This window comes from Dermacentor albipictus, chromosome 1 (genome assembly GCF_038994185.2).
Source record: "Dermacentor albipictus isolate Rhodes 1998 colony chromosome 1, USDA_Dalb.pri_finalv2, whole genome shotgun sequence".
NCBI classification, from domain to species: domain Eukaryota; kingdom Metazoa; phylum Arthropoda; class Arachnida; order Ixodida; family Ixodidae; genus Dermacentor; species Dermacentor albipictus.
The window spans coordinates 180,131,254-180,152,601 of NC_091821.1; the positions used below are offsets into that span (position 1 = coordinate 180,131,254).

At 40.6% G+C, this 21,348-nt stretch overlaps 2 protein-coding genes across 3 annotated transcripts in view; one reads left to right on the top strand and one right to left on the bottom strand.

Moving 5' to 3' along the window:
- The window catches only part of anox (acyl-CoA-binding domain-containing protein anorexia), a 50,902-nt gene extending 47,495 nt beyond the window's left edge, over nucleotides 1-3,407 (bottom strand). Inside the window, exons 1-2 of the mRNA XM_065426428.2 lie at nucleotides 2,988-3,407; nucleotides 1,196-1,260 (exon numbers count right to left, since the gene is read on the bottom strand). Of these exons, the coding sequence (XP_065282500.1) occupies nucleotides 1,196-1,260; nucleotides 2,988-3,131 (209 nt within the window). The 5' untranslated portion in view covers nucleotides 3,132-3,407. The remainder of the gene's footprint in view (nucleotides 1-1,195; nucleotides 1,261-2,987) is intronic.
- Nucleotides 3,408-3,614: 207 nt separating this feature from the next.
- alpha-Man-Ib (alpha-Mannosidase class I b) overlaps nucleotides 3,615-21,348 on the top strand; it is a 55,700-nt gene continuing 37,966 nt past the window's right edge. The window contains exons 1-4 of one of the 2 annotated variants that reach the window (XM_065426439.2): nucleotides 3,615-4,030; nucleotides 11,203-11,397; nucleotides 17,706-17,889; nucleotides 18,326-18,474. In XM_065426439.2, the coding sequence (XP_065282511.1) occupies nucleotides 3,890-4,030; nucleotides 11,203-11,397; nucleotides 17,706-17,889; nucleotides 18,326-18,474 (669 nt within the window). In that variant the 5' untranslated portion in view covers nucleotides 3,615-3,889. Of the gene's footprint in view, nucleotides 4,031-11,202; nucleotides 11,470-17,705; nucleotides 17,890-18,325; nucleotides 18,475-21,348 lie in introns of both variants that reach the window. The other variant, XM_065426438.2, reaches the window with a different exon arrangement.

Genomic DNA, 21,348 nt, shown 5'->3' on the forward strand with positions numbered 1-21,348 from the left:
TTGCAGCTTCCACAGTGCTGCAAATGACTTGCAAGATGGAGAATAGGCACCACCACCACTGCTGCCTCTTTGCTTGATATACAAAAAACATGTTTATTCCATGCTATAAATAGCAGATGACAGCAGTTAAGTATTTTTGCAACTTGTGCATTGAACAATTCTTCATAGCAGTTCTCTCTTAGCACTGAAACAATAAGTAAAATAACACAAGCACATGGTACCACATGCATACAAATTATTGGTGAAAAGTTGCAACGTGAAATTCATTGCCAGACATGTTAAACCCCCACATACTACAAGGCTGCTAAGAGGAAAGAATGAAGCGAAGTGAATGCAGACATAATGAAGACTTGGGACCATATTTTGTAACTATTCGTTTCTTTACATTCTATTCACTTCTTGTTACCCATAATGTTGAATGGTCAATCCTGTTGATGATGGCAGTGCATTAGCATGCAAGCCAATGGAATAAAGAATGGGCGCTCACTAAACATGGCTCTCGCCACTTTCATATTCAAACTGCATCACTCATAAACTTCCATGAGGCCCCGTTTTCAACTATGTTACGAAATATCATAGGTACGAAAATGCACAACCCATTGAGTCTCCTTCTGCCTTCTTTCAGAGTACATTGTACCAGTAAAGCTATCAAAAGCCAAAAGTTGCCATTTATTATCATCTAAGCTCTTTTTTTTTCCTTTTGTCATTCCTAGCATGCTGAAAGCTTTGACGACACAAGTGGGGGTAATTCTTTGCCCATGACAAATCACCATGCAATGCTTTCAATTTTTCCCGCCTCTTGTGCCTAATCTGGTTGCGACTCATTTTAGGCATGCAACTTGCTGCACTCACTCAGTTCATCTCAAATTCATGGCATATTTCTGTTTTTTGTAGCTGCTAGTTGGTGACATTTGAAAGCTAACCAATGTCTATGTTTGGTGAAAACTATGTTTGGTGTTTGGTGCCACTTCAATTCATCAACTGAAGGATGGCAGGTATTTCAAATTGATGGATAAATGGACCAGTCACCTTGAGTGAACTTATACATATTTTGCTGTTTGTGAGGGTATAATGCTTAGCTCAGATGTTTGTTACATGATCGAATGTCTGGGATAACTTATTTATTACTTTCAATGCATTGCATAACCTGTTTCAAGGCCCAGTGACTTTTTTTCACACTTTCATAGCCAATTACCATTTCTGGCGTCTCCTAATGTCGTAGAAAGCTGGCTTGGGTAGCTTGCATGGTCCTTCCAGGGCCTACATAAAGAAACAATATGCATCATACCAAAGAGTGGAGCTGCCAAAGGCACTGCTGAACATTAACATTTTTTCACCTTATCAAAGACACTGTGCAGCAAAAATACATGCACCCATTAAAAAAAAATTTTTTTAGTACTTCTGGACCTATTTCAGATTTTTACCTTCAAGCCAGCAGTGAAATTTCCTTCTATATCGGCCATTATACAGGAACTAAAGGTAAAATTGGTGACATTGGCTGCTTTTAGCACAAAACAAGTGCATGCATGGTCATTACATGCAGCTACTATATTTGGTATACTTTGGCTTGCGACCGCCGGACTTAATCCAATCAGCTGAAGGACATCAGCAAGCTTATGCAACTGCTATGGACTGGTTAAGGTTCCCATAGTAAACAACATATTAGCAGATACCACAATGCACACAATTTTTACCTTGAGGACAATCTACACAAGCGTGGTGAAGGGATTTCTACTGTGCAGGGATCCTGCCTCGGAGTTATTGCAAAGGGTCCATTTTTGAGCCAGATATCAGTTTACACTTGACAAGTGCCATGTACTTAGGTGCCACGGAGTGATAACAAGTGTGGCGGTGTCTGAGCCAATGAGGAAGGGCAAGAACAATGCAAAATGAAATGGATCATTGGGAAATACAGCCTCCTATCTGGAATAATTTAAGTCAATAGTTTAAAGAAAAATAAAAAAAAATGTCATGCAATCTACAGATATTCAGGGTCTTGTAGTATCATGTACAGCATTAAGAAGGTGGTGAAAAATGTCATAACCTCTAGAGAAAGTTACGCTTAATAAATGGAGGTGCTGTGTAGAGTGGCTTCCTATGGCTTTCATTCATTTGAAGTGAGCTGCAAAAGAGAGAAGGATTAATCCAGGGGCTAGCCACGACTTACAGCAACAGATCTTGTATTTAAATTAGGTGCACAGTGCTTAATCGTGAAGGGCAACCATTTTACAGACAGCACAAGTTGTCTGTTGTGAAAATTAAGTTGTGTTGTTAAACCTTAAGTTATGGTGTTCAACGACCCAAAACAACTCGCAGGCTAAGAGAGATCCCTTGCAAGACCTCTTTTTTAAATATTTAACGTACTGCAATTTTTGCGTAATTTAAACGCAGGCTAAGATCTTGCAAAATGGGAATGTGCTTTCTCTAATTCACATTTTGGTTGGTTCAACCTGTCTCCATGACTTCAGCACGTCTAAATTTGCGAAAGTTCAATGTACCATATTTGGTGCAATTGGCACTTGTACCAATTGGCACTTGGACTAATTGTACTACGTTTGGTACAATTGGCATTCTTCAAGAATTAGTTTTATTCCTGTGCAACGTAGCTGTTTGTAAAAAAAAGATAGGATGTCCCGCTCTACTTGATTCGTCACTACGATGCTTGGTGAATCAATTTTATTGTTGCTATTATATGCTCAGCACAACATTAATTCAAGCATTATTTGGCCTAACATTACCTCGCGTAATTTTGACACGATATAGTACTGACGAAAGAAACAGTTTTACGATGAGTCAAAAAAAAAAGATGTCATTTTTTGGTTTCACATTCAACGGTTTTGTATTACTAGTATCTCATGTCAAGTGCACATTTACTGCTCCTCGAGCTTCAAAATCTGAGCGCACGTGTGCATGCTTACACAATGTGCCCTACATTAACAAATAGTACTGACGTGAGGTCATTACAACGCAAAATCACTCGCACGCACCTGCTTGTACCTGGCATAAAGGTAGAGCAGTTGATCATTAGCCAGGTTTCGGGTGTGGGCTTGGACATGCTCCGCCGCTTTCAAGAACATGGCCTTTTGCTCGTCCCATTCCTTTAGTACATCTGCGTGATCACCCTGAGCCATTTGCTTAGAATCTTAATTTCTTTGAAGCGCTGAGCAAGAGAGATTTGAAATACCAAATCAAACGCAGATATTTTATCCGTTTAATTTTAGCTGTCCCTTCTGCCGTTCGCACGTAAATAAATAGGTACCTACTTAGACTAAAACGGCGCACTCTAGTTATAAGCGGGCCAAACCGTCAATTTTAACACGGCAGCAGCTGGGATACGATAGAGTCGGCAGATTTTTGAAACCTCCATTGCCTCCATGAGTTGGATAGGTCGTGACGTGATTTTGGCTACATGTGGTAACTCTATGGCTACATGCCACGTTAGGGTCATAACAAATACACCCTTGTAGAAAGTTACTTTTATTTATTGGTGTTTATACTGTAATACATGCCGTAATCTAAGCAAACGTACATAATTAAATTTATGCTATGATACGTTTTTATTTTTTATCTTAAATCATTTAGAGTCAAGTCAATCCACAATGCAAAGTTTTTTTTTTTTAGCGGTTTGTTGTAAAACACATCGGCCATCGGCCGCTTCTGTGCTACGTTTGCCCTCCGACTGGGGCTTGCAACCAACATGCGCGATGTGCAGGTTGCTGTACATTTGTCGAGGTCGCGGTTGCAACTCCGACGTAGGTGTCCCTTCTCTTGCGCCACCGAAAACGTGGCAGACATCTAAGGTGCCGCAATGTCGATCAGTTGTCTGCTTTAAAACTGTTTCGTTATCATCTGGTGCGTCAACGTCGCCGCACAGAAATCACTTTCTACGATGAGCGGCGTCCTGACGTCTAACGAACGAATCATGCGCTCGAGCGACGTTGAAACTGGCCTGATAAACTTGGCGGGCGCACCGCCGTCTTGGGCTGGGAGCTTTACATGGAGGATGGGTCAGAGGAAAAGTCTCTGGAGGGTGCGTACAATGTTTTATGCCACATCATGTGCTTGTGACGGGGCTTTGACGCTTACTCCTTGTATGTCTCTCATACGCAGTGTTTGCTGTCCGCATGAAGTCCTCTTGTCCATTTTGCCATGGCAAAATGTTCTGTATCAGAATGATCAAAGGCGGTTTATCAAACGCTTATGATGCGCGTAGTTGTTTTGTACATCATCCAAATTTCCAAGTAAAATAAGATCTGTGCGTTGACTGATCGGCAAATGTATCGCTCCTGTTACGTAATGTTTCTCGCGTCATTGCAAAAGCTGTTGTGCCACGTGAAACAAGTTTGATTGATTGATCGTCAAAGTAACAGTAACAGTACTGTCAGTCAGTAAAGTAAAGTAAAGTAAAGTCAGTAACAGTACTGCAATAAAGTCACCCTGAGTCTCTTTCATTAAAGACAGTTCTATTTTCCTTTTCTATATCAGTGTGTGCCGTTAGCAGAAATAATATTTTTTATCTCATGCGTGCAGTTACCTTCAAGTGTCTCGCGACGTTGGATGGGATAAGAGCGTAACTGCCTAGCAGAAATACGACTTGAAGTTTTGGAGCTGTTGTATCGCCTGGTCGCCTTGTCTTCAGTGCTGCCAAGGCGCTGTGCGATAGCGATAACGTTTTCTGCTGTTTGTGTGGTTTGTTGGTGCTCTGAAGCATAACTGCACGTGCCATTGGGCCTAGAACATGGATTTTAGTTTGGACTTGCGAGGGATTTCATCGTCGTCGTTGCTTTGAGTCTGCCTTTTAACTGAGGCCGTCGATACTATAGCCAGTCCCGAACACATTGATAAAGAGTGACATTTGAACATTGCTGCTCTTGTGGCTGGTTTGCCCTGTGTCTATGAGTAGTGTTGTATTCTCAGCTACTTGAAACGTGAACTCAGTTTCATATTGGGCAATGCCACCATATATTTCCTGGAACCAGGTGAGAAGTTGTTCAGTATTGTTGTGTAAAATTTGTGCCTAGTTGTCTGAAATACAACAGAATTAAAATCTTGATGCTTAAAGATATTTAGACAGAGCTGTTACTGATATAGAAAATAATCATGAGGCATTCAAGGCTTGCTTAAATTTTATTTACTGTTATCATGCCAGCCTTCTGTCTAGGGGAACGCTCACTTTCATATGTGGTCATACAATCTTCAGAAGATGCTTTTAATTTGCTAGTATGACCATAAAAAGGCTGCCTTCAAGGCAGATGTCAATCCAGTTTGAAATAATCGTTCTGCTTGCTGCTCTATACTCCTTATAGAAAGGACAAGAAAGAGACAGACACACATGTGCGCAAACTTTCAACTGTTTATTCACTAGCGCACGTCAAATATATACATGAAGGGTGACTGTAAATAAAAAGAAAATGAGATGAAAGACAAAAAAGAAGCCAATCTACGCACATCTGATTTGACGACGACAACTATGGCTTGATCTAACATCTGGCTATGAATTTAAAAGCTGCTTTTCCCAGCGCCACAGAAGGTGTGCTAATGTGGTCTCCAGAGTCATTTTTGAGCATGAAATACACTTCCAAAATTTCTCACGCTTTTTTAGATCTGCATCTAGCCATTGCCTTTTTTTCTTTGAAGATAGGCTCGCAGCCGCATCATGCGCAATGCGTCGCCAAATGTCCTGCTGACTGTAGCATTTTTGTTGCATACTTGTGTTCTCTTAACCTAATATTAAACCATCTGCCTGTCTGGCCTATGTATGATTTTCCGCACATGAAAGGTATCTTGTACACATGGTTGTCGACACAATCCAAATACTGTTTTCTTTTACGTGCTTTATTTCACATTCGTTATTGTCAGATTTTGTTTCATCATTTACTTTCTTACATAAGCCTTTAATCTTTAAAGGAGCTGAAAGAACCACTTTGGTGCCATGCCTTTTGCCAATCTTTTTGAGGCCATCTGAAATTTTATGCATATAAGGTATGACAGTTACCTTCTTATCCTCGCCCCCCTTTGTAGCAACTTTCTTTTTGTTATTTAAGCCTCTCAAAACTTTTTCGGCGATGGACATTATAAGTGTTACAGGATAACCACTGTCCTTAAGCTTCGAGACCTGCCGCTGCATACTATCGTTAATGCTGTGGTCACATGATTTTTTGACTTCACAATTGCTCTTTTTATTAACTTATATTGCCCTGAATCGTAAGGGAGCAGACCCTTTTCACTCCTCATTTTGTACTCCCAACATGTGTGAGTTGCATTGAATGTCAAGAATTGGAAGATATCATTGTCTGGCATTCTCACCGTAAACTACAGCCCTTGGTGCGCCCTTGTGAACATTTCCACACTTGCAGTTTCAGTAATTTCTGCATATTGGTCATATGGAAAACAAAGAAGAAAATCATCAATGTAATGGAAACATCTGACTGCTCCAAGGCCATGTAGGTTTTTCTGCAATACCCTGCCCCCCTTATTTAGAAGTATGTCACATAGCAATGGAGCTAAACATGACCCAATACAGAACCCTGCTTTCTGTAAAAACACTTGTCCCTGAAACATGACGAACAGTGATTAAAGGTATAACCTTAATAGTTTCAGAAAGGTGTCAACACTCATTCCGCTATGATTTTGAAACTTTACTGCCCCGTAGGTATGGATGCATTCATCAGCAGCTTGCAGGGCTGCTTCTTTTGGATCATCTCATTTTCTTTTTATTTACAGTCACCCTTTGTGTATATATTTGACGTGCACTAGCAAATAATAAACAGTTAAAAGTTTGCGCACATGTGTGTCTCTTTTTTGTCCTTCGTATAAGCAGTATAGTGCAGCAAGCAGACGATGCCATGTCAACTAGCCCCAGTCGAAGCTTTATTGAAATAATGTTTCACTTATCTAAAACCCAGTTTCACTGGAGTGGGTGAAGTACCATATTGCTGTAAAAGCAAACAGGCACTATATTTATTAAACCAGGAATTCAATAAACATGAGTAAAGTGGCACTTACAGGAAAGCAATTATTAAGCATTCTTTAAGAAAATGACCGATTTTGATCCCACTAAGAAGGCTTCATGTACTTCATCATAGTGGCTTGTCTTTTCTTTATTAATTGCCCATTGTAATGGAGGGCATGTCCATTATTCATGAGGTGCTGCTTACAACCTTCATGCTTCGGTAAAGCTGTTTGTGTGCTTACATAAGGGTATGCTCATTATAGCTTGTGCAGTATTTTTTTTTCCTTGTTTCTCTCTATGTGACACTTTCTTTCATATGAAGCTGTGCAGTGTCTTATGAAAATGGTAGTTGGCTCCTTGTAGCTCTGGGGTTCTAGTTAATGCAATGCTTCAATATTTGTGCTGGTGAATGCGTATGAGTGGAGGGATCGGTGTCACCCAAATTTTCTGTGGGTTTCGCCTTTGGAAACTGACAAAGGGTCCCAAAGTGTTCAGCTTCAGTTTTGAAGGAGTGTACCTGCCACAAGAGATGTAGTGTTATTTTTGTAAATGGTATGTATTTGTAAATGTATTTTGCACCCTAAAATTGCTTACTTCAGAAAATGCTGTCGTTGACATGATCATCTCAAATGTAATTAAATTTGTTTGTGGGGCAGCTCCGTAGGAAAAAAAATTAAGGGACTTCAGGCATTAACGATCGATTATCATTTTTGTTTTGTGTGGCGCAGGGGCTGTGATTATCGGGGCTTAGAAGTGAAGAGTTGTATTTGATATCATGCAAGCACTTTTCTTGACGTAAATCGAAAGGTCTGAAATTAAGTACCATGCTTATGAGAGCTAGTTGTCACATTGCTTGTTGTCAGAAAGCATGTCAAAAACACTAATAGCTTAGCACTAAATTGATTTCATTAAAATGGTCTTTCATGGGTGAATTTCAGCTGCATGTCATTCCACATAAGCGCTTTGAGGTGAGGTCGCAAAGTAACCAAAACACTTTGTTGCTGTCAAGAGCTACCAGATAAAAACCCTTTTCAGTGTCTGAGGAAAGTTGATAACCTTTTGCAGCAAAAAAATGTGTCAGTCGAACTCGATAACTTTTGCCGGGGTACTCTGTGGTGAAGACAAAATATAGGCAAATGTTGGTTGGTCGAATGTTGCCCACTCCTCAGGAACATGCGGCAACCCTCCTAGAACAACTGCTTTTTGCAGCTGCCGACAGGCGCTGACACAAGATTATGCTAGTGGAGCCTTGGGCAGCAGCTAGCTCCCCATAGACGATTGGACAAATGCAACTTTGCATTTTTTTTCTTAAGAACAAGGCAAGTAACTGTGCGAAATATTACATTGAACAATCTGCTCCATGTAATGCTATCTTTCTGCAAAATTTGATCAACACCAGAGCAGCGGTGCGCGCAAAGTATATTTTAGAGATTTTTTTCAGTGGTTTAAGTGAAACATGCACATCCCTGTACATAACAAACAGTGGAATGGTTGCAAGTGCATTCATTCCCAATTTCTTAACCTCCTTGCAATAATAAAACTGTTGTGCTACCTTAAATTCTGATACTGAGCACTCCATCCTTTCCCATTTATTTTTTCTTCTCACCCTTCTCCTATAAGTCCAAGTGCAACTTATGCTTCTGATATGCCTTCTATGCAGCCACCGACTGATGGCGCTTCCCACTTCATGTGGCACAGTTTGACCATGAGCCAAATTAACCCCTTCCATTCCTTAGACGAGCTGGGTTCATCCACAGGTTTCTAGCAAAGACGAGCTCAGATTGTCAGCGGTACCTAGCATTTTGTAGCAATGCCATGGACTAGCCTAACTTTGTCACAGTGCTTAGATGGGCTTTTGGTAGATGGCAGCGCATAAACTATGGGACAGTGCAAGCAGCAACGAATTTATTCTTTCTTAAAAGGTAAACGTGGCAACTGAGGTTTATAAAAATAAATTGGCTATTTTTTGGTCAGAATTTGGTATAATAATGCAGCACGGAAGTGAGCACGGAAGTGGGTTAATAAACACACAATTTGTTTACATGCCCTCACAGATCTCTGGGCTGCGGAAAACACCCACTGGACATTTGGCTTTATCGCTGGTCTTCTTAAAAGTTGTAAACGTGTGCCAAATTTTGTAATGCCTTTCAAGAAAATTCACTTATGCTAAGTTTGTACTCAACATATCACCGCTTTATTTGGTTTTCATTTTGTTTGTGTTTATTGCAAAAACACACTCCTCCTGCCCCTTACCCATCCCCCTTTTACTCCCCCCAGTGCCAGGATTTCTTTTTTTTTCTTTCTTTTTTTCCAAAAAAGATAGCAGCCATAGCCTACACACTTCCAAATTTTGAAGAATTGTGCTTTATCGAAGGTAAGTTAAAGTTGGCCATTGATGGGCGTGCCAATTAAAAACCCATATGGGCACTAGAAACTGGAAGCTCTCTTGTTAAGTTTAGCACGACCTATAAATGACAGCTATCATTTCTAGTATTTATTAATTGCCACAAAACAAAGTGAGTATGTAAAATTTTGGTATAACGCATGCTCTTGTGTAGGGGGCTCTTTCAGCTGCTGCTGCTTCATAGTGGCAGCCAAACATTTCTTGTCATCTGGAGTTAATGCAACTGTCTGCCAGTTTATAATGTCCTTAGTTTTGCAATGGCATGAAAAGCTTATCATTACTCGCCGTGGTGGCTTAGCAGGTATGGTGTTGCTGCTAGCACGAAGTCGTGGGATCAGATATCGACTGCGGTGGCAGCATTTCAATGGGGGTGAAATGCAAAAACACTCGTGGTCCCTCTCATTGTGGGGGCACCTGAAAAATCCCCTGATGGTCGAAAACAATCTGGAGTCCCCCACTATGGTGTGCCTCATAATCAAATCGTGATTTTGGCATGTAAAACACCAGAATTCATTCAAAAGCATATCACTGAAAGTATCCATACCTGCAGTGATTACTTTGGAAAACTTGAAAAATTGTAAACATTTTTTTCAATGTTTGAGTTGTTTCAAATAAGTTTGTGGATGCCGGCAGTGCAGATAACTTAGACAATGGCAGCAGCAAGACGTAAAAATTTAACTCGATATAAGCACCGCTTTGGCAGTAAGAAAAGCAGTTTCTTTCTTAAAACTATGCAATTGAAGTTTAAAATATGCCTACAGCTTGTGACAGGCTGCTGCAAAAGATAATCTAAGATGCCGATGTCCATTTTGTGTTTTTGTCAGACATTCATGGGGTTGGTTATTGCTGGCCAGAAGCAGGTATTTCAACGAAATTGTAATATAAGAGAGGGGAATAGCTAGTTCTTGAGAGAGCCAAAAGGGGGAAAGGCAAGGATGCATGTGTCATGCACATGTGTATACACATAAACACTTTGGCATTGGTCACATACACATGTGTGTGGCCAGGGCCATAACGCTTTTGCTATGTTGCTGCAGCTCGAAAAAGGAACAAACAGTAAACACATATGGGTACTGAGAAAACTGTAGTGGTAAAACTGAGTAGTGAACATTTAATTATGTTCGGTGCTAGTCTGTGTGTTGCCTGTCTTCCCATGCACATTACATTTGCATGATTCAAAGGAATGAGTTGGCTGAGTTGGGTTACATGGAGCACGCACCAACCAAATACTCGGGATTGATATTGTTTGTGCAGTCGCTTTATGCACATGTACATTCCTCAAGGTTGTATGAGCACATAAAATTATTGCATGTGGGAGGTGCATTTTTTTTTTTTTTTGAAAGAGAGAGAAGGAGTGTGTGTGCATGTTTCATGCGTGCATGCCTGGGTGTGCTTTTCAAGTGGTAGATACTATTAAGTGGTGTGCAGCCTGAATCTTCTGGCTGATATGAATTAATTATTTGTAACTAAGCTTATGTAATCCAGACCCTTGTTGACTCCTCATTGTATGCTTTCTTTTTTTGTGTGTGTGCTACTGATGTAAATGTGGTCCTTCTTTGGTCACGCATGATGACAGTTGCTCACACATAAAAAAATATATATATATTAGGCGTGGCCTATTTAAAGGCAGATTACAGGTGGCAAGCACTAACCATGTACTGCTATGTGTTCCCAGTGCAGGTGCATAACAACCTTAGTAATTGAATTTTTTCTGAGAAACCATTTTTACAATGGCGAAAGCAGACTTTTTCTTTCAGTTATGGTGTGAAAGGTGCTTGTGTTGCACGTAATGCAAGTCTGACATTATTCCTCATTTTAAGCATTGCTGTGCTGGAATCATGTACAGTTATGGAAGCAGCTGTCAAGACTCCAACGATCACTGCTGCTGGTGCTCGCTGTGGCTGCGCTGCTACTTGTGGCATCACGCATGGGCCAGGCTCCTGTGCCAGCAGCTCCTGTTGCAGAGACAGGCCGGCCCCCTGAGGAGGCAACACCTCGGCAGAGCTTACCCTCGTCCTCTCAGCCTCCGGAAGACATAAAGGTCACCCTTGGGCCCAGCTTCCTTGGGGCAACACCAGAAACAGCCTCCTCACGGCTCTTCCAGCAGAGCGTGGTAGATGGCTGACATTCTCGCATCAAATATTTTATGACATGCTCCAGGTTCTTATGGGGCACAGCCAAAGCCAGGAACACATAACTACTATTCATCACAGATAAGCATTAAGCAGTTCTGTTACAGCAGGTGTGCTGCATGTTAAAGCTATAACAAAGGGTGAAGTACACATGCTTGCAGCTTCATTTGCTGAAGAGAACCTGGAATAGCTTGGCCACTGTGGAAGTGAAGAGAACATGTTGGGGGAAAAAAATTTTAGTAGACGATCTTCATTGTGACTCTTAAAATAATGAGTGAAAATAGCAGAGCTTCCAAAATCTCAATGACTTGCTTAATTAAATATAAAAATCATTTTCTCAACTTTTTTGCTGAGGTCCAAAACTTTCAGCAGAAACTTTGCTTGATATGCAGAACATCTCCTTTTTCATTTGTGTAAACTTTTAACGAAATGACACTATTCACACATTTTACAGTTGTATTTTTGTGGGTGTAGTGTGTTGCATTTTCTTAGACAATCTTATACTTTATTATTGTATACAATAGAATGCATTGTTCATAGTTTGTTCCAATCTTTTAGCTTCTTTCAAAGAACACGCATAGTCTAATCTTATTGTAACAATATCCAGTACAAATTCTTGCAGTTATTCTTGGAGTGCTCCACAGTACTCCAAGGGAAAGTAAGGGATATTTGAAATTATAATGTGAGAAAGTCTGAGGAAGCAGTAAAAAATGGATGCAGCGTGAAATCACTGAGAAGAAAACTTGGCATAAGACTCGCCAAGATATATGCACTGAAAGATAAGCAGGGTAATAAAGCAGACAAATTCCGGCTGGTACTTGCAAATAAATATGCAGCCTTAGAACAGAGACATGAAGATGACATAGAGATAATTAATGAAACCGTAACTAGGCTGGCTTCAGAGGCAGCAACTGAAGTGGGAGGCAGGGCACCAAGGCAACCAGTAGGCAAGCTCTCCCAAGTAGCAAAGGACCTAATAAAGACACGACAACGAAAGAAAATGTCCAACTCAAGAGATAACATAAAATTCACGGAACTGTCAAAACTGATCAACAAGGCGAAAATAAGTGATATTCGAAACTATAACGTGAGAAAGGCTGAAGAAGCTGTAAAAAATGGACGCAGCCTGAAATCAGTGAGAAAGAAACTTGGCACAGGACAAACCAAGATGTACGCACTGAAAGATGAGCAGGGTAATGTGATCAGCAATCTCGACGGTATAGTAAAAGCAGCAGAAGAATTATATACTGACCTGTACAGTACCCAGAGCAGCCACGATACCTCCATGCGAAGTAGTAATGAACAGGTTACACAGGCTCCTTCTATAACTAACGATGAAGTTAGAAGGACCTTGCAAGACATGAAATAAAGGAAAGCAGCAATAGAAGATAGAATAACAGTTGATTTAATCAAAGATGAAGGAGCTATCATGCTTGAAAAGCCTGTGGCCCTTTATACGAACTGTCGAACAACTTCAGGGGTCCCAGAGAACTGGAAGAATGCCAACATTATACTAATCCACAAAAAGGGAGACGTTAAAGAATTGAAAAATTGTAGGCCCGTTAGCTTACTTCCAGTATTGTATAAAATATTAAAGATTATTTCCAATAGAATAACAGTTTTCACTACACTTCAGCCAACCAAGGTAACAGGCTGGCTTCAGGAAGGGATACTTTGCAATGGATCACATCCATGTAATCAATCAGGTAATCGAAAAATCTGCAGAGTACAATCAGCCTCTCTACATGGGTTTCATAGATTACGAAAAGGCATTTGATTCAGTAGAGATACCAGCAGTCATAAAGGCATTACATAGTCAAGGAGTACAGGAGACTTGCTTAAATATCTTGGAAAATATACAGAGATTCCACAGCTACCCTAATCCTCCACAAGAAAAGTAGGAAAATACCTGTAAAGAAAGGGGTCAGACAAGGAGACACAATCTCGCCAATGCTATTCACTGCATGCTTGGAAGAAGTATTCAAACTATTAAACTGGGAAGGTTGTAGGAGTGAGGATCAATGGCGAATATCTCGGCAACCTCCGATTTGCATATGACATTGTCCTGTTCAGCAACACTGCAGACGAGTTGCAACAAATGATTGAGGACCTTAACAGAGAGAGTGTAAGAGTGGGGTTGAAGCTGAATATGCAGAAGACACAGATAAGAATCAATAGCCGGGCAAGGGAACAAGATTTCAGGACCGCCAGTCACCCTCTAGAGACTTTGAAGGAGTAGGTTTATCCATGTCAGTTGCTCACAGGGGATCCTGATCATGAGAAGGAAATTCACAGAAGAATAAAAATGGGTTGGAGCGCATATGGCAGACATTGTCTGCACCTGACTGGAAGCTTACCATTATCATTGAAAAGGAAGGTGTACAATCAATGCATTTTATCGCTGCTAACATGTGGGGCAGAAACTTGGAGGTTGACAAAGAAGCTCGGGAACAAGTAAGGACCGCACAAAGAGCAATGGAATGAAGAATGTTAGGCGTAACATTAAGAGACAGAAAGAAAGCTGCATGGATCAGAAAGCATACAAGAATAGCCAATATTCTAATTCCCGTTAAGTGAAAAAAATGGAGCTGGGCAGGCCATATAATGCATAGGTTAGATAACCGGTGGACCATTAGAGTTACAGCATGGGTGCCAAGAGAAGGGAAGCGCAGACGAGGACGGCAGTAAACTAGGTGGGGTGATGCAATTAGGAAATTTGCAGGTGCAAGTTGGAATCGGTTGGTGCAGGACAGGGGTAATTGGAGATCGCAGGGAGAGGCCTTCGTCCTGCAGTGGATATAAAATAGGCTGATAATGATGATGGCAGCACTTACATTTAATTGTTTACTATGTTATTAAATTAAATTTGCATCGTAATCAGAATAACAGCAAAATTTAATTAAGGTGATGCTTAAACAGAGATATGCAGGAATCATTTGTTTAACTTACAGTAATAGCTTACAGCTTCTATACTTCTGTAGTAGATTTTTCGTCGTGCAGCTGCTGTAGTCACTATTGCACTTTCTCTAGGTTGCACACATCCTGTACCTAAAGTCAGTTTGGATTATCTTGACATCACCTTTGATATCATATATGTCTCCACATCACCTTCCTTTCTTGTCCATGCATTTCTCGCGAAACTCGGAATATGAACCAGTACTGACTCTCCCAACTTTCAATTCTTCTGCCACATACTGTGTAGCTTGCAATAGTGCTTGTAATTATGTAGTATATTTGGTACCATCAGCTTTATGACATCTTGGAAACATTTAGTTTGCTTCTCATGGATTCTTAGGAAGGACATGCTATATTCAAGGGAAACAGAAAGTTAAGCTATGGCGCATGAGGAAATTGCCAACTCCCATGTTTTCTTGTTCTGAACTGATGTTGTTCCTTCAATATGTGTTGTGTTTAGATAACACATCTATGTCAGTGTCAGAATATATGTGCATAATCGTTTCTTGAAAGGTTTACTGAAGAGTAATCTTGCCTTTTGAGAAGCTGGCACAATGCAAAAAATGAGGCTAGCTCCAGTTTTAGTCAGAAACAAGCAATGAACAACTAATTTCTGCATTTTTACTCTGACTGGTGTACTAGCAGGCAGTGGTAACATCAGGAATATGCAAATTGCATGGAAGTAAGGCCTACTTGACTGCCCTTTGCAACCAGCAGGCATTACATGTTTGCATGACCCGCTCATTGTAGCTGGGGTCTTTTGTTCAGTTTTCTTCCAAGGGCCGCTTTTGTTGTACCCTTGTATCCACTTTTTGTACCCTTGTGCTGGAGTATGCTAGTTAATTTACACTGCGCATCTTGTGTATTTTGTGAGAAGTGCAGTCCATGTAGTTCATTGAGAACGGACACAGCCTGTGTGTGTATTTGCTGCAGTATGCAGCATGAGGAGCACTGGGTGTTATTGCATAGGTTGCTTGGTTGGGATAAATGCTCCAAGTAATTGCACCACCAAAATCAAAATAGCACTCAAGCTTGACTGATAAAAGGGATGTACTGCCACTGTCACACTTAACCCGAACGTGGGAGTGAGCTGCCTATGTGATGTTTCCACTCTTGTCTCTATTCCAAGTGGTGCTGCTTTATGGAACCGATAGTCATGTGTGCCGCGTGCTCGCGCGTTTAGGTCAAGTTTGACGGTGGCATTACATCAAGCCCACTTCTATATTGTGGCAAGTTTATGCAGATGCTGGCTCCCTTGCCTTTCAGCATGGTCATGGCTCCTTGCCACATTCTTGGCTCCTTGTGAATCGCGCATTAGCAAGGCATACTATCTAGGGGAAAGAGTGGTAGGCCGCATTGTACTGATCAGTTTTTTTGGTTGCCTACCTAGTGAAAGCAACTTATTCACAAATGCTTGAGGCAAACAAAATTTATGAAAATAAGGTGTGCCTGCAGTCAATGCTGCTGTAAAGTGTTGTATACAGATGAGCTTCTTAAAGGTGTTCTGCTTGTGCCATAACTGTCTGCTTCGTATTTCATTTGACAGTGAGACAAGTGCAATGCAACTCTGCTGTTTGTATGTAAAAGCAGGGCACTTCTTTTTCACACGTGTTTCATGTTGGCATGACATCATACACAGGGCTTTTCAGTAGGAATGCATGCTGACATGGGCTTGTCAAACATTAAACATACAGCAATACGCAAATAACAAGTGAAATTATTGCTCAATTCTTGCTGAATACTTTTCAAATTTAATGTTAGTGGCTTCTTCAACTTTTCTAATTGTTATTCAATTGAACATAGATTTGTTATCCTCTAACCAAAATTCTGACGAGGTATTTCTGCATAAATAAGTATGAAATAACTTTTTGTCTCTCAGTAAGCTGCTAAGGTTGTATAAGTTTTAGAACTTTGCTGATAGAGCATGTTGAGCATTGTGTTCATTAAATTTGAGACCCTGATTAGTGTTTCTACCAAGCCAATTCTGTGTTAGTGCACTTAATTGACAGCCTTGTACAGGCCAGTTTGAATACTTGTTTTTCTGCATATATATTACCACGGCTGAGATTGTCTTGTAAGCACTATGGTTGAAAAAGGAAGCAGCATGTCGACTACTCCATCAGACTTAAAGGGGTATGGTACCCAAAACACCTTTGTTTCAAAAGTAGGAGCAATAAATACTTCATCTTATGGAGAACATGTCCAACAAGTGGCACGCTTGTAGTTGCACCACAAGCGAGTCAAAAATCATGCTTCTGATGCACACCCGCTCGTGAAAGTGGGCGTGGCTTTCTAAAGAGATTGCTTACGTTGCAATTTTCACTTTAAATAAAGTAATGCAACAGTAAGGCAAACAATGAAAGAAGACCAAGGCAAGGGCCAGAAAAGGTTTCCGAAAAAAATCTGATGCAGATGATGCTGCAGACTACACCCCAGGTGCGTACTAGGGTGGCCGAAAAGTTGAAACTTCAAACAAGATTTCTGAAAATGCTGTTTTGACTTGTATAAGGAAAACTTTTTCTACAGCGAATGAACGCTTATCTTTGAAATCTTAATCAAAAATTTTTTAGGGGTCTTTGCAGAAACTGAACTAAACTGTTTTTCACCTAAAACTTTACCAATTTCTCAGTCCAAAAACTGCCTAGTTAGAGTGTAAAATATTAAAAAAAATGTATTTGAGGAGTGCAATTATGAAATTTATTTCTTGTAGTTCAATAAGAACGCTGTATTGTAAAAGACTTGAGAGCACTTTTGTTGCTCTAGAAGGAATCATTATTTTTTAAATGTTCCTTTACCAAAGTAACAAATTTGTTTCATTTCTGTTTTTGTAAATGACATACTACACAACCTTTTTGCTCACATTTTCATATGAAAGAAGCAAAAACACATTTGTATAGCTAAGCAAATTTTGAATTCGTTTGTTGCCAATGGAAATTGAGCTAGTGGATATTCGCCAAAAGCGTTAAAGTCGTCTGTCCGGCTACCATTCCCCTTAAAATAATGTGGAGGAAAGGGGGGAGTTGGGGCGAGGTCGGGTCCAAAGCTGCAAGACCAATGCACATGCATTGGTTCTGGACCGTGTGGAAGGCAAAAATACTAAACCTAAAACCCCCTGGTTTCTGTGGAACACAGTTTGGGAACTCCTCACTTATAGTTAGCATCGAAATGCTGCGTGTTATATTTCCCATTTTTATGATTTGTGCAACACACATAGCGTGTTGCACCTGGATGAGTAGGTCCCATCTCTGCTGCGAACATGCAGGGTCTACGTGAGCGCCGGGAGGCTGTGGTGGATGCATTTCGCCATGCGTGGAAAGGCTATAAAGCGTATGCCTGGGGCCAGGACCACCTGCGACCTCTTTCCCGCACAGGGCACACCTGGTTTGGCCTGGGTCTCACCATTATTGATGGCATGGACACCATGTACCTCATGGGCCTTCATGAAGGTGGGCCGCCTGCTTTATTTTTGCTAGAAGCAGCGGTCCTCACTGCTGATGCTTGTTTTAACTGATGAGCCCTTGTGTACTGTCACATTGTGAGGCCTGAATTGTATTGAGCTTGAGTTGAAATGGTCTGGTTGTGATTGGCTGCATTATCTTTGGTGTACCTGACCCATTAAAATCCAATGTCAAGAGCTCTAAGTGTGGAGTATATGTGAAAGTTGCCTTTTCAAGATATATGCTGGGAAGCTCTTTATATTTTCTTTAAGTGCGATGTCAGGAGACTAAGGTCTTGCACCTTTTCAAGTATGGCTACACTCTTATAGGTAACCATTGGTTATTTGCAAGAGTAGACCTTATGATGGTGCTCAATATTTGTGAAATGTTCTAAGTGGTAAGGTGTGCTCTTCTTTAAAGTTTGGTTATTGCATATATTGCACAGAGTTGGCGGCTGCTCAGGAGTGGGTGGCACACAGTCTGCAACTGGCACAACACAGAGATGTGAATGTGTTTGAGACTACTATTCGTGTCCTGGGTGGCCTGCTGAGTATGCATACCCTTACTGAGGAGCAGCTGTACCTTGACAAAGCGGTGAGACAGCTTGTATCTAGAAGTGATGCTGCATTATAACCTCAGGCATACTTCTTTAGTATTTGCTGGTGGCAGCATTTTGTTAACTAATATTTAAGTGATCCATATATTGTTTGTAGTAAAACCCTGTTTATATATATTTTTTGGACTCTCCTCATAGATAGGGGGCAGGTGGTGTAATCCAGGAAAGCTAGTAATTTAATTGTGTTGCTAGACATTGGAATAGAAAACGGCTGTTATTTGCCAGGTGGCCTTATGTGGAGGGCTACCTATATGTAATGGTTTAGGAATGTCAAGTCTTAATAGAGAAAGGTGCCGAGGTGCTCGGCCCTGTCTGGCTCTTCTGATTGCTAGCATGTTCTGTGTGTGTCATTCACTTCGCCTTCACTTTTCCCCTCTTAGCAGCATAAACAGAGGCTTAGACAGCTTGCATTTAATGAATGTTTATCCAGTGACACTTCTTTTGTAAGAAAAGCTTCAGCTGAGTCTCTCCGAGTGTAAGTACGTACGAAACAAACAGAAATGATCTCATTGCAATGAAATTTTCGCCTAAGGAAGTCAGATTCTAAGAACATCTCCAAGCATATTTTTATTGTTACCCTCAGTTTCTTTTGAAAGTACTATTGGCATAAATAATTAAAATTTATAAAGGAAATAAGAGTTTACAACAGCGTAACTTCCCAACAAAGTACTGTTTTGCCTGATTTCTGTAAACTTCTCACCAAATTTTTAGAACAGACTTTTAAATTTACAGTTTACATAAAATGGTAACACTGTTTCATAAGTTTTGCAAAAGTCTTTTTCACAAAACAGTAAATGTTCTACACTTATGTAAATATATCTGTATTTGCTTGAGGTGCTGTTCATACTGGCTGCTTGACAACAGCTTCAGACATAACAAACTTCTATGTTTCGGTATGTGACTTCTGAAGCTTCAAAAAATTTTAAATAAGATTATTACTTTCAAGGCATAAGATGCTATCTGCTGACTAACATTTGTGGAAAATATTACCAGCTTGTTGCATGCAAAAGTGTGGATAGTGCAAGTAATTTTCCAACTCTGTCCGAGCTTCTTGCACATCAGAAGAGTCACAGAAAGCAACTGGTAAGTTTTGATGCATAGTGAAAGAAGAACAGTGGTTAAAGTTTTTATGAAATATTCAGGTTCCAGTCTCTATCAAACTTATTGTGTTAATTTATAGCTTGGCTTTGTCGAGGCTGATAAAGATGTGCAGAATACATCATGTATTCTCAACTTTCCATTCACTTCGAAAGTGCTTAGACAAGTTCCATGGCCCAGGAATTTTTTTTAGCTTGCATGTATACGAATATAAAGCCAGTAACTTCGTTTTCTTCATATGTGCTACAACAAGTCAGTTATTTAGAAAAGTCCTAATCATATCTGTACCATCAGTGTCAAGTGAAATGTGAACAGTGGAGCACGTGGCCCAAGCATAGGTGAAGCTATAGTGCATGCCGTCCAGTCATCACCATTGACAAGCGCGCACATCCACTTTGGCCGCACAGCACCATCCCCCTATAGAGAGATACTTTCGCTTCTGTTCTGGTTCTTGCATTTGAAAGGGAGAAAATAAAGATAAAAAAGAACATATGTTAAAATATTGGAGTTTGCGGCAAGTATTGTCTCACAGTTCGCGAAACCATAAGTGCTATCGGCGCGAACAGCAGTGCGCGTTGTGCAGTTTGCACCGTCATCATTAGAGATAGATTCGCTCATGTGTTTTGATGCTTGTGCACCACATTCATTCTTTCAATTGGTCAACTTGCACAGCGCGGTATCGCTGGTAGTCGTGACGTTGGCCGGCGTGGGCGTGCCAAGCGCGTTTGGCCATTTGACTCCCAAACGAGCGCCGTGTGGCCAAATAGGATGTGCGCACCTGTTGATCGTGATGACTGGATGGCACGCACTGCACTTTCACTTCTGCATGGGCCACGCACTCCACTGTTCACGTTTCATTTGAAGCTGATAGTACATCATTCTGCACATGTGTTTTGTTCTGCTGCAGTGGTTTATAACTAAAAATGTGGCTTTCTGCTGCAGGGCATCACTTCAGAGGCTTCATATCTAAACTTCATCACCATTTTTGATTGAGGGCAGGCTGTGGATAGGCCTGTGTACTGACGTTATGGCTCATGTTAAGGAATCTCGACTGCTTACCTCTCATATCCTGCAGGATTTTGTATGTAAAAATACAATTTAAGGGCATAATGGGCATGTTGGTCTACTCTTCAGATTTGTTTAGAGTTGATTGTGAGCTTTCAGTTAGATTTCAGATAAATCCAAGTTATGTTTACAAGTTTAACTCTTTTGTTACTGCACCTATAGAAATCGATCAATTTGATTGTCAATTTTTCTACCAATTGGTAAATGTTTCTTTTGGAATTCTTTTACTTGCATTGTCATGCACCGTATGAAATGATGGCTGAATTTGAACTATTTGTCAGATTTTAGTTTCTGACAGACTAGGGTGTCTGGAAAAATAAAATTTCAACTGGAGGTAGTATTGCCGAAACCAGCCTCCAGTACTTCTAGCACTTCTTCAATAAAAAGACGCAGAATTTGCACTTTGGCCTACTTGGCAACATAATCTTTAAATGACAGCAGCATTGAAGGCGCAGACGCTTCTCTGTGGTTGTCAGTTTTTTGATCCGACGTATAGGCTCTTTTAATGATGTCTCAAACAATGGTAGATGCTCATGAGTATGTGTTAAGCATGCTGATAATTGTGTTCAATCGGCTAATGTCAAAGGCAACTTTATTTTTCCCACTGTGGGTTGCTTTTATCCACGAGTGCTTTGACAGCATATGTACAAATGATCACGAGCATTCCTTGTCGTCGTGTGGGGTTTCCA